Consider the following 18,762-nt stretch of genomic DNA (forward strand, 5'->3'; position numbering starts at 1 on the left):
AAATGAAAGATTTAAATTATTGTTTAGGGATTAAAATAGAATGAAATAGATCAGAAGAGTCCATTAACCTAAATCAAACCCAATCTGACAATGAAGGTGGTTCCAATAAAGCACAATCAGATGATGAGTATTCTAATACAGATGAAGAAGCAAAGGGTTCAGGCTCAGACAGAAAAGACGTGTGCCACGAGATGATCGTGAAACTTGATGATGAAGGAGAAGAAGGTGGTAAAAGACGAAAACGTAAGAAAGATAGAGAATCCAAGCAAAGAAGTATAATCGTTTCTAAAAGCAACTGTTTCATCAAGTGAGAAGTCTGACAGTGGAAAAGAAAAGTCTAAAAGAAAAAGGAGAGCAAGTGCTAGCGATATTACTCAAAGTGATGAAGACAGTGGGCCTAAAAACGGGAAAGTTGCTTCTGATCAAAGAAGTGAAGATTCTGACAGTGGTAATGCAAAATCTAAAAGAAGAAAAGGAGCAAGTGATGAAGACAGGCCAAGCAAGAACAGAAAAATTGTTTCAGATACTGATGAGGATAGTGAATTAACAAGAGAATTACATCTGACAATAGTCAAAGTGAAGAAGAAAATACACCAAAAAAGGATAAGGATTGCTTCAGACAGTGGGAGTGAATATGATAAATATAAATGTGGACTATTTAACAAAAAACTGTTAATAGAACTAAGCATGAACATTATGGAAAATCAATGGGACTAAAATGATGTATTGATATTTTTTTTGCACATTTGTGATTTTCTTTTAGTATTCCCAAAAATGTAAACTAAAGTGGGAGTGTTGAAAGAATTAGTTTATATTGTTGTACATAGATGGCATCACAAATGCTGACATAGATGGCAGCAGTGCTGTCCTTAATATAACCTCTTATCTATAATAAAATATTTAGTCCAGTTTCAGCCTTTACCTAGGTATGTTGCTTCATTTTCTTGTGATCTCATGCTTAATTATTGGGTTAAGTTTTTAAAATCAGATAAATACGAAAATAGATGTTTGATAATAAAATCGCAATTTTAGAAATGCTTAAATACAAAAAGCGATATTGGATTTTTAAATCTCGTAAATAAGAGTCATAATGTACGAAATTTAAATAGCGTAAATAAGAATCACTATGCGCAACTTTTAAATCAAGTAAATATGAAAATAGATGATTGATATTAAAATTGCGTGAATAAGAATCGAGATATTTGTGGAGTCTGGACTAGGGATTTCAGATTATATTAGCCATTATAAAATGATCCAAGAGATTATTTGGTACAATATCAGAGAGTGGAAAATGAAGCCTGAAATGGAGAATATCTTGCAAAATGCAGCAGAGTTGCACATCCGAGTGCAATAATCCTACAGAACCTAGCTCAGTTTACGTGCATGCTGACTCTTAATTATTTCATCAAACATGTAAAATGATTGGCGCTTTTATGCTACAGACATAATATAAGCAAAAATGGATTGCGGTTAATTGCTAAAACTTTGAATATAACGTGAAAAGTATGCTTTTGCAAAATACATGGTAAAGAATAAAATTATCATTTTCGAAAGGGGAAAATTAAGCACTTTTAAAAAACACGCAATAAATATAGCACCTATAAGGACTTTAAAAAAAAGAAAATTGAAAAGAAGTACCTTAGCACCTTTTATAAAAGTTATGCACCATGTTTAATATTCACATTCATTTTTGAAACAAAAAGATTATCTTTACTGTTAAAAACATTTCATATTCCTAAATGTGATTTAAGACCACAAGTAAAAATGAAAACTGATTTTGAGGCAAATATATTACAGAACAGCCTGCATGTAACTCACCCATATGTAATGATCCCTTTACAAGAACTGAAAATGGACTATTGGCGTTTTGATGATCTCTCAATTCTGATGCCATCGTAGAAGATGAACTATTTCCATGCAGCCATATAAATTTGATTAGAGCAGAAGCAAGAAGAAGTGTCTGAAACAAAAAATTTTTATATTTCATTACATAACACATCTCAATTGCTCATTTTCATTAAAACTATGTCAGTTGGGCAAAAAGTTATGTACATTTTGCAGATAAAAATATGAACACAAATATTTCAAGAAAAAAAATTCCTTTATTTACACACTAATTATGAAATTATTAAATCCAAGATAGCAAGAGAGATGTTACTGTGGAGGATTTGCTATATTTTTCATGCATTAAAAAAAAGAGTAAATGAAAAAAAGGTGGTAAAAACATTGAAAAAATATTATTACAAGTTCTTACATTTAGCTACTAGGCATGCATAACATATTACGTTGTGGGCTGATTTTGAAAAAAATTTTCTTTTCTATTAATAAAATATTAATTTATAAGAGCATATATTAAAAAAATTAATACTACAAAGTTGAATTAGAGTTATTATAGTAGTTTTCTTAACTATGTCATGTTAAATTAAGCTCTATTTTAAATAAAAACAGGCCATACTAATATCTAAGCACCTTAAATCATTCTACCTTTTTTCTATAGGCTTAACTTAATTCATTCTTAACATTATTATCTATTATTACAGTAGAGCGCCGATTATCCAAACCCTTATTATCCGAACTATGTTCGAATTCACTTTTTTTCGTCTCTTTTTTAAATTTAGATTTTTTTTAAACTTATCGAAAATTTTTCTAAATTTAGAGGAACAGATAATATCCACTACATCTGAAGACCATATTTAATTTACAACCTTTTTCAGCAGTTTTCTTATAGTAGCCATAAATACATGTATTGTTATACAGTTAAACCTACAAACCTAATAAAATCGCAATTTTAAAAATGCTTAAATACAAAACGCGATATTGGATTTTTAAATCTCGTAAATAAGAATCATAATGTACGATATTTAAATAGCGTAAATAAGAATCACAATGCGCAACTTTTAAATCAAGTAAATACGAAAGAGTCTGGAGTAGGGATTTCTAAAAGGCTTGTTTGCATTGTTTTTGTTTAGACATAATAAATAAAAATTTACAAGATTAATTGAATGAGCAAATAAATATTTTTATCGCAAATCCACCTCATTTTTTTTCCCGTTTCCTTTCACGCCAAAAAAAAGAAGCAGCAACGTCAGAATTACGAAAATATGAGCTATCAGGAGAGGGATAAAAAAATGGAAAATCTTATTTTCTGTGAGTAAAATCGGAGAAAATAGCTAAAATAAGTAAAAGGTGGAAGGGTTAGCAGCTAGGATGTAGTCTGAATTTTCTGTTTATCTTTGAAAATCTTAAATAAATATAATTGTTTTATTTTTCAATGACTGAATTTTCACAAAAAAGCGAGATATTTATTATAAAAAAAAAACTTTTAGAGAATTGGAGTTTTTGATTTAAAAAAAAAAGGCTGAAATTCGAGAGACAAAACCGAAAATCCTCTAAAAAGCGGAAAAATCTCGTCCCTGATTATAAAAGTCAACCTGTTTTATCCCAAGGAATTGATTTTTAGGGAAACTTCAGAGGGAGGAATGAGGACTTCAATACTTCCGCTCGGCGGAAAATTAAATTCTTTGTGCAGAAAATTTTTTCCGCAGAAATTAGCGGATGAAATGTAAAAATCTCAAGAAAAAAAAAAAAAACGGAAATCCGCGAATCCGCGGAAGAATCACATCCCTGTTATTGGTTAACGTTTTACAAAAAATATTGAAACAGTTTATGAAAAACATATCGAAAATGGGAAGTAACTTAACCATTTTGAAATTATTACTAAACAGCAAATGTGTTACATTTAATTTTATGATGAGCTTTACATAACATTACTAAACAATCTGGCAAAAAACATGAACTAATTTTAAAGCAAACAAAAGTTGAATAAAAAGAAGAAACAGTATATTAAGTTGCAATGTTAACTGAATAAAATGATTATTAAAATCCAAGTTTGAATTTTATTCTAATAGAGAATAATAACAAAAAGTTTGGATCTTTTAATTGAGTAGATAAAAAATTTTATGTAACAATCTGCTTATCCTTAAAAAGTAAAAGCATAACAATGTAAGACTTTAAAAAAAAAATTTAGATTGTAATAAAACAAGCTATAAATAGTAAACAAAGATTTGACTTTCTTGTTAAAAGCAAATCATGCATTCTTATTTAGTACTCAGGAATAAAAACTTAAAAGTATTTCTGAAATTAAAGACTTTTAAAAACCTTGTACAAAAATAAAGTACTTCTAAGGGCTCTTATTTTCCGAAATAAAAATTAAGCAGTTTTTAAGAACTTATCACGGTCGTGGTCGCTTTTGTGTTGCCTTTAGTAGTCGAGTGATTACGTAGTGTGTGATCAAAATTAAGTAGCAACAGCGCAAGGAGGTGGATAATGTCGCAGTCACGAGTAGTAAGTCAACTGTTTAATGTGGACCATCTATCGAAGTGGACGTTACTGTCAAGGTAGAAGTCACAAGTAGTAAGTCAACTGTTTAATGTGGACCATCTATCGAAGTGGGCGTTACTGTCAAGGTAGGTGTGTTCACATCATGTCCGGGTCACCAATGTCTGCCTGATAGAGCAACTCTTTGAATTGAGTCATTTTGAATTAGCCTAAAGACATACTAATTGAGTGTAATAAATCTCAGACTGAGAGTAAAATAATGGAGACTTTTCCAATTTGCCTGATGTATTACAAAATGACAGATTTTTTAGTTAGCTCAAGATATAAAAAATAACACAAATTTAATTAGCAAACAATTAATTAATGACAGAGCTATGTCAAACTATTATAATTATAGATTTAAAAACACATTATTTTAAAAATTATGCAAAAAAACAATGAAATATTTCAAATTCAAGGAGTATAGAGCAAAAAGCAGTTTATTATAGGCGTTTTCTTAATGTCAGCTAAAATTTTACCTAAAGAAACAAAATGCAGAGTACCTGTTCTGTTTGTTCCTTTGTTTCAATATTGCACAGTAATTTGTATAAATGGAGAACAGGAGAAACTTCCAAATTTTTGATGAGAGGAGGTAACAAATGAAGAACTTGCCGAGAACAGTGTTTCAACTGAGCAGCACACCAAATTGTATCGATGTGTTCATTAGTTATGCGTCCTTCCATCGCCAGGAAATTTAAAATAATGTGGCTCTGTTTTATTAACTATAACAAAGATAAATAGAAATACTTTAACTCATAACAAAAACACAGCTACGTCAAAATCAATGCCTTAAAGCTCAATTAATAATAGGCATAGCTGCTAATATGGATAATATTAAAAAATCCAGTAAATTTTATAATAATTGTTGCAATAGGTACTAAATATTTTATGTATAGGGAATTTCAGGGATTTTTATACTCATCAAAATAGATCAATAATATTAGATCTTCAATATTTTCCAGTTATGATTAACATATAAATGAACTTGAAACGTTATGTATTATGTTTATTTGTAATTCTGAACAGTAATAGGCATTTAATTCATCAAAGATAGTTAACTGATTTCTATAAATGGGGATCGTGTCATTATGTATTAGTCACACTTACTTAAATATTCAACCAAGCAAAAATTTATTTCAATAGGATTTTTTAAAGGAAACTTACTAAATTTTAAGGACTTTTCTAAAATGTACAAAAATCAGAAGACTTTCTATTAAACCGGGAGAAACTGGCCAAATCGAGTCGAGTTGGCAGCTACGAATAAGCTTTTTATAATCTCAAACTGATAACACAATGAATATGCTGCTTAAAACATTTTTGTAAAAAAGCAATTTAAGTAATTGTTTACCCTCACTTTATTTCAAAATTCTATGATTGCTGATTATGACAGATCTCTTTTAAAGTAACAGGAAAAAAATATGGGTAATTAATGATAACAAAACTCTCTCCCACAAAATTTTTTACTCATTTGCAGAAATTAATAAATAAATGCATGACCCCTGAATTCACCACCATAAAAATTTAATAACATAAAATTGAGTTCTTTTTTCTCACAAAATGAAAAGGGAAATCTTGCTAATGTCTGAATCATGTATACAATTACAATCCGTTAATTAGAACTATCAAATCACCATATTCACGATCATCATCATATAAAATATAATGGGTCAGAAAAATTAATAAATCTTTCGATACCATACAAGAATTCTTTTAAGATTCGCATTGGTATTCATAGAAAACAAAAACTAGGCACACACAAATATCAAAACAAAAAGCAAAAATCAGGGAAAATACTCCTTAGAAATTCTTAAAAAAATTATTTTATTCACCATTTGAAATAAATATCAAATAAAATTTAAAGAAAAAAAGAATCAATGGAAAAATTATTTATCCATTTGATATACTGCTCTTTTAATTTAAAAATATGAATAGGATCTTAAAATGATCGTGCCAAATTCCATATAAATCCTAAAAGATTTTAAATTCTAGAAAATTAAATAAAAAATCTAAAATAAATGGTGGCATAAACACTACTTGAAAAAAAATTTATATTATTCACTATAGTGAAAAATACATGATCTTTTTAAAAAGTACTCTACCAGACGCGATAGTGCGCTCAACTCAAAAAGCCTAAAGATTTCTTGAGTAAAATCATTAATGACCCATTTTAAAAATATAAAATTTGTTTATAAATTTAAATCATTAATATTTTCAAAACATGAAATTCTAAATAAATTATANTTACTTTTATCTCTAATCACATTTATTTTTCCACCAAAAAAAATTTTTACAAATGAAAGAGATGCCAAGTATAAATTCTAGTTCTAATATTTTTCTATAAAATATACAAGAAATTTTATACATAAATGTGATCAATGATTTCTTGAAACTTCTGAACCTTGGATTTCCAGATACTTACAGATTGCGATGGCGAAAAATACGGTAATCCCGATTTTTTCAAAAGCAAAGTGTCATCTCTGTAGCTTTTAGACCCAGAAGAATGATACATAAAACCCGGAATACTATCACCCCTTGATCATTATTACATAAAAGATAATCGGTCAAAGAAACCAAATATTTCAATACCATACAACAATTCTTTTAAAATTCACATTGGTATTCATAGAAAATAAAAAATTCTGAGCACACACAAATATCAGAACAAACGTCAAAAAATAAGAATAAAATATTTTATTCATTATTTGAAATAAATATTATTTATTCAAATAAATTTGATAATATTAATATTATTTAATAATAAATATTATTATGAAATAAATATTATTTATTTAAAATAATGAATTTTTTGAAATAAATATTATTCGAAATAAACATTACTTGAAATAAAATTTAAAGAAAAAGGAATCAATGGAAAAATTATTTATCTCTGATATACTGCTCTTTTAATTTAAAAATATTAATAGGATCCCCTTAAAGGGATCATGCGAACAAATTCCTTACAAATCCTTAAAGATTTTAAATTCTAGAAAATTAAATAAAAAATCTAAAACAAATGCTGGTACAAACAATACTTTAAACACAAATTTCATATTATTCATTTTAGTGAACAATACATGATCTTTTTAAATTTAGTCTACTGAAGTTTTAGTAATTTTTAAAAATCCTTTGAATCAAATAAAAGTAACTAATAAAATGAATTAAAAAATATGATCCCAAGACAACTCACCTCAACATGAAGATTTGGACCAAATATACATTCAATAATTTTATTTTCCATAAGCTAGTTTGCTAAAGAACTTCCAATATTTTCAGCATCACTTAAGCTTTCATTTTGACAAAGTTCATTAAACATGTTGATATGGTTCAGTAAAAAAAGACTATAATTAGAAAATATAAAAAGTTTTTATAGATTAGTAACAAACAATAGCTTAAAATTAGAAGCATTTATAAAATTTTTTAACAAAAACATTGTATGATAACAAAGTATGTAAAAGTTAGGATAAAAGTAAAAAGGTTTAACACTGCCTTCTATTTCATAACATATCGGCCCCTATAAATATTGAATTCTTGCAGACCCATGCTTGCAGGTATCCTGAATTCTCCGAACCCCCAATGAAGTGTACAAAAGTTTTCATAAAAACAGGGATAATTGTTAGCCGAACCCAAATATCCGGAAAATTTTCTTGAGTAAAATCATTAATGATGTATTTCAAAAAAATTTATGTATTTATGAATTTAAATCATTGATATTTTCAAAACATGAAATTCTAAATCAATTATATGCAGCATTATTTAAATGAAAAATTATGTTTAAGTTTACTTTTATCTCTAATCACATTTATTATTCTACCAGAAAAAATATTTACAAATGAAAGAGATGCCAAGTATAAATTCTAGTTCTAATACTTTTAAATAAAATATACAAGACTTTTTATACATAAATGTGATCGATGATTTCTTGAAACTTTAACAAAAAATCTGGACTTGCTCTGGTTCACAATCATCTCGATTTAACTTTATATAACTTAATTAAAAATCTTCAATTACTTTTAATATTTTTTGGAGTAATAATTCTAGAGCCCTCTCCACTTGTTCTAAAACTTTTATAAAGTGTGCAACAATTTTCATAAAAAAAGCACAAAAACTACTTTAAATTTTAATAAATTTGCCCAAAAATGCTACATTTCTATTTTCTGTGTAACTTAATTAAAATTCCTCAAATACTTTTAATTTTTTATTTCGTAGGAATAATTCTTGGGCCCTCTCCACTTGTTCTAAAACTTTTTGATTTCATGAATTTCAAAAAAAAAAAAAAAAAAAAAAAAAAAAAAAAAAAAAAAAAAAAAAAAAAAAAAAAAAANCAAATGTCATAGAGAGAAATTAGTTTACATATTTCATGAATTATTTTTAAAAAAAAGTTTTTTAATTCCAATACAAAAGATTATAAAATTTTCAAAAACATTCAAGTTTCAAAGATTAAAACTTTTAATTTTTCTGAAAAATGCAAATTCATTTGTTGCGGATGAAACATCTAGTGTAACCGATGTAAAACTCTAAGAATTTTGAATTATGGATTAGTTTTCACAAAATGGAAACCATAAATAAAAGATTACAAAAAGAAAATTAATTATAACTAAGAACAAATTACTTTATGAACGAATTTGATAAACAAGAGAAAAATGTATTAACAAAGTTTTGAGTAAAACAAATACTTCTTATACACTTCTTTTAACAAAGAAATGTCTAGGAAATCGAAATGTTCTAGAAATCGAAGAACTTCGTTTTTCGATCTTGTTTGCGATTAAATAAGTAATAAATATTCATCATAATTATTAATGGCTCGACAGCCCAGTGTGGGTCTTGGCCTTCTCAAGAAGTTTTTTTTCCATGATAACCTTTTTTCTGCTAAAATTTTACAGTAATAAATATAACTCATTGTTATAAATATTACTCAAATTTAAATTGTGATGTAAGATATTTACAAAGGGCTGTCATTTGACATTTGATTTTTGCTTTCATATAAGTAAAGATGTTGCTCTGTATTTATGTAACCATATACAAAAAATAAAATTTTTACAATGTTTACAACACTCTTATGTCCTAAATTTAATTTAATGAGAATTAAATTAAATTTAGGACAGTTTCAAGGAATAATATATCCCATAAATATCACAATTATTACAATAATAATAAAATAATAGTAAATATTTTTCTTTCTTCAAAGTCAAAATCTTATAGTTCCTAAAAAATTTTAGAACAAAAAATTTCGTTAACTTTTATAGTCTTTAATTTTTTACTAAAGATAAAACTATGTACTTCTTGTCACTCTGAAGCTTTTCTGTTGCCAGACTTAAATATTTAATCAACATCATGGGTAGAAATTAAGGTCAGTGGTATTATAGTCGGTTCTAACATCAAATACTTATTACAGTCAACTATATGCTCTAATGAGGTGAAAGGGTAGGTTGGATAACAAAATCAGGGTGGCCACCCAAATCAGGTTTCAGATTTCCCTGATTTTTCCAGATATAAATCTTAAAAGTTTTAGATCAGTCTGTAATTTTTTCTCATTAAGTGTAGGATGGGTACCAGAAAAATGTCAATATTATTAAGTATTTTATTAAAAATGTTAGTTTTTAATATATTATCTTAAAAAAATAGTAATAAAAATAGAATATATATATCATAATTATACTATTACTTTGGTTGAATGAATTGTGAAAACATTGAATGGAGCGAGAATGGAACACTTTTTGCACAATTCGTGGCAAAAACCGACATAATAATAATAAAATAATTTGGAAAAGGGAACATTAAGGAAATTTTAAAAATACCCAATGAAAAAAGCACCTTGAAAAGGCTTTTAAAAAACTTTCAAAAAAAAAAGAAGAAAAAAAGCACCTTTAAGTATTTTTTAAAGACACTATGCACCCTGTTATCTCAAAATGTGTTTTTACATAGGGAGAAGAGTTAGAAACAGAATACATACATTAATTTGAGCAATCCCAGCAAGTCTCGTGGTTAAAAGTGCAGCAGTTAAAATACTTGAAAGCAAGGTCCATGCCTTCCTTGTCAAAAGTAGTATGGTTATCCAGAGGATCCTTCACTGTAGCCCACATAAATTCAAATAAATTACGTTTGCCAGCTGCTCTTAAATAACTATCTTTGATTTGACATAAATATCTGTAAAATAATGGTGTGAAAAGATTACATTTTGGGAAGCAAAGGCAATAATCATAGTAAGATAAAAACATAAAATATCTGTGCAGACAATTCAAAAGTAGCTGCAAGCTCATAATATTTTTGATAATAGAATAATTTTAATAAATGTACGTAAGCAGTTAACTATTTCATATTTTTATTTATTCTTGACAAAATATATATATGTATACCTGCAAATTAATATTAGTAGTTATACATAGAACTACATTCATATAAAATAATTATCATAATAAGTGATATTAGTAATTTTGCTCCAAACGAAAAAACATTAAAAGATTTCCTACTTTCACTGAAATTGTCCATTTCCGTTGTAAAGCGATAGTCAAGTTGAGTTGTACAAAATTGTAATATCGACTGTTAATGGTTGCAGGCTTGACTGCTAATCCTTGGACTAAAGTGGCAGTTACATCTTTTCTCTTTGGAAACAGCATGCATACAACTGAATGCAGACTTTCTTCTACCTTGCATAAATCATGGTTATGCCGTCTGCGTCATATTCCCTTCCACTGCAAACTTTTTTTTGAGCATGCGGATACTTTTTTTTTAATATTACAATTAATAGTGAAAAAGTAATTGCAAAATTGGGGAATCACCACCAATATATCCATGCACGTTGTGTGTCTATATCTAACCATGGCAGTAATAGAACTCAGAGAATAGTAAAATAGCATTAACATATAGAAAAAGAAATTTCTTTTAATTTGACAACATACAATTATAGTAGTTGACCATAGATATTACAGAGAAACACTGTGAATGGCTTGGAAACGTATCTTTTAAACGTTATCTTTAAAATAATTTTTAGTAATCACAGTATAAATAAATACAAATGTGTTCTAACAACAGATTGTATTGAAAAACAAGGACTTTTTTTAAAGGAAAAAAGATATTTTATGAGGTATATTTTTTTATGCTGCTTAGCTTGAAGTAGTAAAAACTGGGCAAGTGGCAACAAAAAAAAAATTCTGCTTTAGCCTTGTAAATTGTTATACAACCTCTCTACTGATTATGTTACCATTCACTCAAAAAACTTCAGAAAATTCTGTGAAATTCACTGAAAAATCACATGCCTTGCATATAGTTTTTTAGATCCAGAAGGATGATAAGAAAAACCTGAAATACAATCATCCCTGAATTAAGACAAAAAAAAATTATAGACAATATTACGTAAAACATTACAGTAGGATTGTATTAAAATTTTAAAGAAAAAGTACATTTATGTGCATTCAAAGAGGGTTGTCTAATCTTCGCAATGTTTATGTACAAAACAATGTGAAAAACATAAATGAAAATTTATACATTCATTTTGCTTACTTAGCACCGAAAATGCAAGTATTTTGTCATCTAAATTGGAAACATTTCAGTTATCTACAATAATTCATTTTGATAGATTGTCTTTACAGTTATCTACAATAATAATTTATTTTGATAGATTGTCTTAAGTAATACTTTAAGTATTGTTAAATAACTAGTTATACATTAGGTATTTCTTTATATTCATTTTGTTATAGATTAAGTAGTGTTAACTGATAGTTTAAGTAAAGTTAAGCATTTAATTATATGTTAAGTATTTATTTAGAATAATTAGGTATTTTTATAGAAATAAAAACTTAGCTATGAAGTAATTATTTAGAATTATTTTTAATCCTTCATTCAAAAAATACAGTAGAAATTTTTTAAACATAAATGGTTGCAAACTGACATACTAATTATTAATGGAGCTTGCCTTTTTTGAGCAGTAGCATATTTATACAGGGTGCATAGCCAAATCTTTCAACAAAAAGTAAGCAACTTTTAGTACTTCTAAAGCACCCAAAGAATATTTTTAAGTATTACATACATTAACAAAATATAAAATAATTTTCAAAGATTTTACATGATCATGATAAAATAACTAGTTTCAGACAAAGAACTCTTTTCTTGATTATATTGGCCGTTATCAAAAGATTTTTTGGTTCAATATCAGAGGGTGAAAAATGAAGCCTGAAATTGAGAATATCTTGCAAAATGCAGCAGAGTGCAATAATCTCACCTAACCCAACTTAGTAGATGCACAAGCCGACTTGCAAGTATTTAATCAAACATGTAAAATGATCGGCGCTTTCATACGCTAATGACCGACCGTATACTGAAATGGATTGTAGTTGAATGAATGGTGAAAACGTTTAATAGTAGTACAATGTGAAAAGCATAATTTTGCATAACACGTGCCGAAAATCGACATGGCAAAGAAAAAAATCTCCTTTTGGAAAAGGAGGAAATTACAGTTTTTTAAAAACAGTCACTGAAAAAAGCACCTTTAAGGGCTTTTAAAAAAAGAATATCAAAAACAAGCACCTTTAAAAACATTTTAAAAATGCTACGCATCTTGTTATACTGTACTCAAGTTATGGCTCAAGAGATATGTAAGGAAGGAAATAATATTTCTGCTGTCGACAATGTCTCATACTTATGGTGGACTGTGTGGCTACCAGATTGATTTTTAATTATTAAAAAAATCAATACTCAGAGAATTTTGGCAATATCACAGTTAAAACTGTAACCAAAGTACTTCCCCCGGGCAACAGCTAATTGGGATTAACATTAAAAAATTTTAACATTGTAAAATATTATATTATTCATAACAGAACAAAATAAATATTAAAACATCTGGACATAGACAATTAAAATATATATGTATATTTTACCGTATCACTCCTGAACGAGCTAGCATTATGGTGCCTATGTTCATCCACAGCTTTAACTATAAGAAAGAGACAAATCAAATTATTGGTCTATTATGAAAAATAAAACACTAACAATATCATTTTCCTATTGGAATGTTCTTTAAATATTTAACTTTAAATTCAAATTTTACTAGCATCTCATCTAAAAGTTTTTACTCAATGACAGTGAAAATGAGCTTGGTAAAAAGTTTCTGAAACAATGTTGGCTATAACATTTCAATAAGAGTATTATCGATTGCACTAGAAAACATTTAAGCTGAAAAATTTCATACATAAATAGATCTTTTTAATGTTATTTCTAACAACATTGTGGTTTGCAATCACAACATACATTATTGTAACGTTGTGATATCACAAAATTTAACATTATAGTGTTTTAAAAAAAAGTTTTCCTAAAGTAAGAGATGCGCAATAATAGCTCTTTGAAAGTGAGGAACGCATTTTTCTATCACAGTTACTTTTGCTTCAAACATAACTTTAGGGTGCAAAGCTAAATCTTTCAACAAAAAATAAGCACCTTTTATGTACTTTTTAAGCACTGACTAAACATTTTTAAGCACCATACACATTAAGAAAATGCAAAATAATTTTCAAAGACTTTATATGATAATGATAAAATAACTAGTTCCTGATAAGGAACTCTTTTCTTGACTATATTAGCCATTATAAAATGATCCGAGAGATTTTTTGGTTCGATATCAGAGGGTGGAAAATGAAGCCTGAAATTTACAATATCTTGCAAAATGCAGCAGAGTTGCACTTGAGAGTGCAATAATCTCAATTAACCCAGCTCAGTAGATTCACATGCGGACTTCAAAGTATTTCACCAAACTTGTAAAATGATTGGAGCTTTCATACGCTATGGACCGATGGTATGCCGAAATGGATTGAAGTTGAATGAATGGTGAAAACTTTGAATAGATCAATGTGAAAAGCACGCTTTTGTATATTATGCAGTGAAATTTTTCATGGTAAAAAAGGAGAAAAATATTTTCGAAAATGAAATATTAAGCACTTCTTAACACCCAATAAAAAAAGCATCTTCAAGCACTTTGTTAAAAGGCTACACACCATGAACTTAGCATCTAATTTATTCAACAAAAAATAAGCACCTTTTATGTATTTTTTAAGCACTGACTAAACATTTTTAAGCACTATACACATTAACAAAATGAAAAATAATTTTCAAAGACTTTATATGATAATGATAAAATAACTAGTTCCAGATAAGGAACTCTTTTCTTGACTATATTAGCCATTATAAAATGATCCGAGAGATTTTTTGGTTCGATATCAGAGAGTGGAAAATGAAGCCTGAAATTGACAATATCTTGCAAAATGCAGCAGAGTTGCACTTGAGAGTGCAATAATCTCAATTAACCCAGCTTAGTAGATTCACATGCGGACTTCAAAGTACATATTTCACCAAACTTGTAAAATGATTGGAGCTTTCATACGCTATGGACCGATGGTATGCCGAAATGGATTGAAGTTGAATGAATGGTGAAAACTTTGAATAGATCAATGTGAAAAGCACGCTTTTGCATATTATGCAGTGAAAATTTTCATGGTAAAAAAGGAGAAAAAATATTATTTTCGAAAATGAAATATTAAGCACTTCTTAACACTCAATAAAAAAAGCACCTTCAAGCACTTTGCTAAAAGGCTACACACCATGAACTTAGCATCGAATTTAAATCAAAGCTCTGATAAATTAATACATCATATAATAAGAGAATAATAATATTAATACTTTCATAAATACTACTTTTTCAGCAAAGTAGCACAACTTTTTTATCAATGTAACAAAATATACAGATTTAAATTAAAGGTTAAATAATAAAAAAATTAGCTGCAATGAAAAACAAGTACAAGGTACAATGTGTAATTATTAATATTATTGTTTGGAGATCACTGCACTTAAATTATAATATAGATTCAACGAGAGCTGAAATTATAATGTTTAAACACGCTTCTTCTCGCCCCCCTCCAAACAAAAAAAGCTACATTATAATAAATGCATGATTATTGTCAGATAATTATTTTGTTCGCTATTTGCTTTGATGATACGTATAAAATTCTGATAAATGTAAAACATTTTCAAACATGAAACCTTTTAGTAAATTTTATTTTAAGAGATCTAGCGCAGAAAAAATCACACTATAAAATATCACAGTCATCTTTCAATAACTTTTGAGTTTAATCATTAATTGTTATTAATCAATTTATAAATTTCAGCCATTGATAAATAATTTTTCCAAGGAATATCCAATTTCCAAGACTTATCAAAAATTAAAAAACTTTGTGTAAAAGATAACTAGACAGTTTTTTTTAATATTAAAAAGCAGTTATTATAAAGAACTCGATTTCATAAAAACAGGGATAATTGTTAGCCCCGAACCCAAATATCCGGAAAATTTTCTTGAGTAAAATCATTAATGATGCATTTCAAAACAATTTATGTATTTATAAATTTAAATCATTGATATTTTCAAAACATGAAATTCTAAATCAATTATATGCAGCATTATTAAAATGAAAAATTATGTTTAAGTTTACTTTTATCTCTAATCACATTTATTATTCTACCAGAAAAAATATTTACAAATGAAAGAGATGCCAAGTATAAATTCTAGTTCTAATACTTTTAAATAAAATATACGAGACTTTTTATACATAAATGTGATCGATGATTTCTTGAAACTTTAACAAAAAATCTGGACTTGTTCTGGTTCACAATCATCTCGATTTAACTTTATATAACTTAATTTCTCTTAATTTTTTTACTCTTAATATTTTTTGGAGTAATAATTCTAGGGCCCTCTCCACTTGTTCTAAAACTTTTATAAAGTGTGCAACAATTTTCATTAAAAAAAAAGCACAAAACCTACTTTAAATTTTAATAAATTTGCCCAAAAATGCTACATTTCTATTTTCTGTATAACTTAATTAAAATTCCTCAAATACTTTTAATTTTTTATTTTGTAGGAAAAATTCTTGGACCCTCTCNAAAAAAAAAAAAAAAAAAAAAAAAAAAAAAAAAAAAAAAAAAAAAAAACTGACTGTTAGGGACATCACTTACACAAATGTCATAGAGAGAAATTAGTTTACATATTTCATGAATTATTTTTAAAAAAAAGTTTTTTAATTCCAATTTAAAAGATTATAAAATTTTCAAAAACATTCAAGTTTCAAAGATTGAAACTTTTAATTTTTCTGAAAAATGCAAATTCATTTGCTGCGGATGAAACATCTAGTGTAACGGATGTAAAACTCTAAGAATTTTGAATTATGGATTAGTTTTCACAAAATGGAAACCATAAATAAAAGATTACACAAAGAAAATGTATTATAACTAAGAACAAACTATTTTATGAACGAATTTGATAAACAAGAGAAAAATATATTAACAAAGTTTTGAGTAAAACAAATAAAAAAATACTTTAAATTATTATTATGTAAAGACATTAAGATTGACTGCTGGTAAAAATTATAAGAAAAAAAGGAATTCTAAAAAAAATGTCAAACAGCAGCCGTTGCCATAGCAATGTATGCAAAAAGGACGCATGCACACTGTTTACAATTGCTCTTGAACACAGTTGAAAAGTGTGATGGCGTCCAAATAATGTGCGCATGCCATGAAACGCAAACCAATATCCATTTTGCCAAGGGGTAATAAAAATGCATTAATAATTTTACAACACTTTTAATTCACAAAACTAATGTAGGCAATAGATAACCGGCACAGGAAGACCACAGCTAAGAAACATTGAGGAGATGACATAAGTTTTTCATTTTTTTTATATGACTTGCTTGATCATTTGTTTAAGATATACACTGACGTTAAGTATAAGTTAAAAGTCATTAAACATAATTATTCCCTTTTAGTTTTTCTTTCTTTACCAATACATGGCTTCTATTTAAAATTAAAGGTAGGCATGTAAAGACAAGCTGACAGAAAAGTTTGTGTAGTGTTTCTTTTTAAGTAAATTTCCAGTTGTCAATATGTCTAATATGATCTCTTGTTTTTTACATAAAAAATTCTTTAACATTTTTTGTTTATTGCAACCTTTTCTAATTGTTGACTGTGAAACAATTCCAGCAGGATCACGATTTTCTTCGATGCATACCGTAGAATAATTTCAAATGTTGCTTCAAATCAAAACTCTCAGTTATTAAAATTAATAAATGTATCCCACGTTGAATACTGAATGTTTTGGCCATAACTTTTTTTGACGTTCGAGATTAGCAAATATTTTTGATAGGCTAATGATTCCCTACTAATAGTTAATGTTTGGATGAAAATCAAAACACGTGGGTTTCTTTTTATATAACCGTCGTTGTACAGACAACTCAATTTTTGGTTTACCACTACTAATGTTCAACTCCGTAGCCTTGTAATTTGGAGCCCAATCCAGAAAGAAACTCCTGGATCAAGTATTGATAGAAATTTGCCTTTTTGGAGGACTACCTGATGGAACTAACCAGCATTTGAGTTGCATGGAGAGGAAAACCACGAAAACTTCCCTCAGTTAGAATTACCTCAAGGGAATTCTGATCCCTGATCCGTCTACCACTGAGTATATTTTACATCAGCACCTTAATCAGAGCGTTCTGGATGTGCAATTTGTACCAACCAGTCATTGCTGGTATTCGAACCAGATTCAACTCATTGGAAGGCGAGAGCTCTATCTTCTGACCCACAACAACTAATGTGGTTGTTATGAAAAAAATGAATTGAAACTTACTTTTGACTAAATCTGATGAAAAAGTTTGTTACTCTAACATAAGGATGTTAAATTATAAAGCAGCATGCCGCCCTGTTCATGATCCCAGGGTCGGACTGTGAGTTTGGGGCCTACAGGAGCCCCGTGAAAGAATTGGAATTCTATTTTTTGAAAATGTTAATAAAGGGTTTTTACTTCTTCTACGTAACTTTATTTACAAAATTATTAAGAAATATTAAACATTCTTTAAAGAGCTAAATATTTAATAATATAAATTTAAAGCACTTACTTATTAGTCAACATAGTTCAGTTTAGAATTTATTGAAAAAAATATTAAAAAATTAAATTTGTTAGTCTTTAATTTAATGAGTACCAATAAAATTAGTACCAGTAACCACTTTATTCTGTTTAAAAAATATTTTTAACTTTTTCTCAACCTTAGACAGTTGAAACAGCTTTAAATGTCGCTTAAACTTAACCCAAAGAATTTTTTAAACTCATTTTTACTCAATCAACTATACAGGTAAACAAAATGCTGACCTGTATAGTTAAGCAACAAATAAAAAAAAAATGTATGGCATAAATTTTCCAATGAGTGATGCATTGCAACTTTGAAAAACTGATGCGCGAAANTCAATGCGATTCATGATGAACAAGAATTTTTTTTAAACATTTATTGCTAAATAAAACAAATGATCTTTCGAATCAGCAAGAAAATTCGAAATGCATATACTATTACTGTGAGTGAC

At 27.7% G+C, this 18,762-nt stretch overlaps 1 protein-coding gene across 2 annotated transcripts; it reads right to left on the reverse strand.

Moving 5' to 3' along the window:
• Window positions 1–1,720: 1,720 nt before the first annotated feature.
• On the reverse strand, window positions 1,721–13,304 carry LOC122268433 (ubiquitin carboxyl-terminal hydrolase 34). 2 transcript variants are annotated; one of them, XM_043056819.2, is made up of 5 exons: window positions 13,248–13,304; window positions 10,328–10,521; window positions 7,565–7,702; window positions 4,881–5,099; window positions 1,721–1,960 (listed from the first exon to the last, which is right to left on the reverse strand). In XM_043056819.2, exons 3-5 carry the CDS (start codon window positions 7,613–7,615, stop codon window positions 1,736–1,738), a joined length of 495 nt encoding a protein of 164 aa, XP_042912753.1. In that variant the 5' UTR covers window positions 7,616–7,702; window positions 10,328–10,521; window positions 13,248–13,304; the 3' UTR covers window positions 1,721–1,735. The 2 variants fall into 2 exon arrangements, with proteins under 2 accessions (XP_042912753.1, XP_071044567.1); XM_071188466.1 differs by lacking the exons at window positions 10,328–10,521; window positions 13,248–13,304 and having other exon boundaries at window positions 7,565–7,706.
• Between the last annotated feature and the right edge of the window lie 5,458 nt (window positions 13,305–18,762).

The sequence above is a fragment of the Parasteatoda tepidariorum genome, unplaced genomic scaffold (genome assembly GCF_043381705.1).
Source record: "Parasteatoda tepidariorum isolate YZ-2023 unplaced genomic scaffold, CAS_Ptep_4.0 HiC_scaffold_102, whole genome shotgun sequence".
Classification (NCBI taxonomy): Eukaryota; Metazoa; Arthropoda; class Arachnida; order Araneae; family Theridiidae; genus Parasteatoda; species Parasteatoda tepidariorum.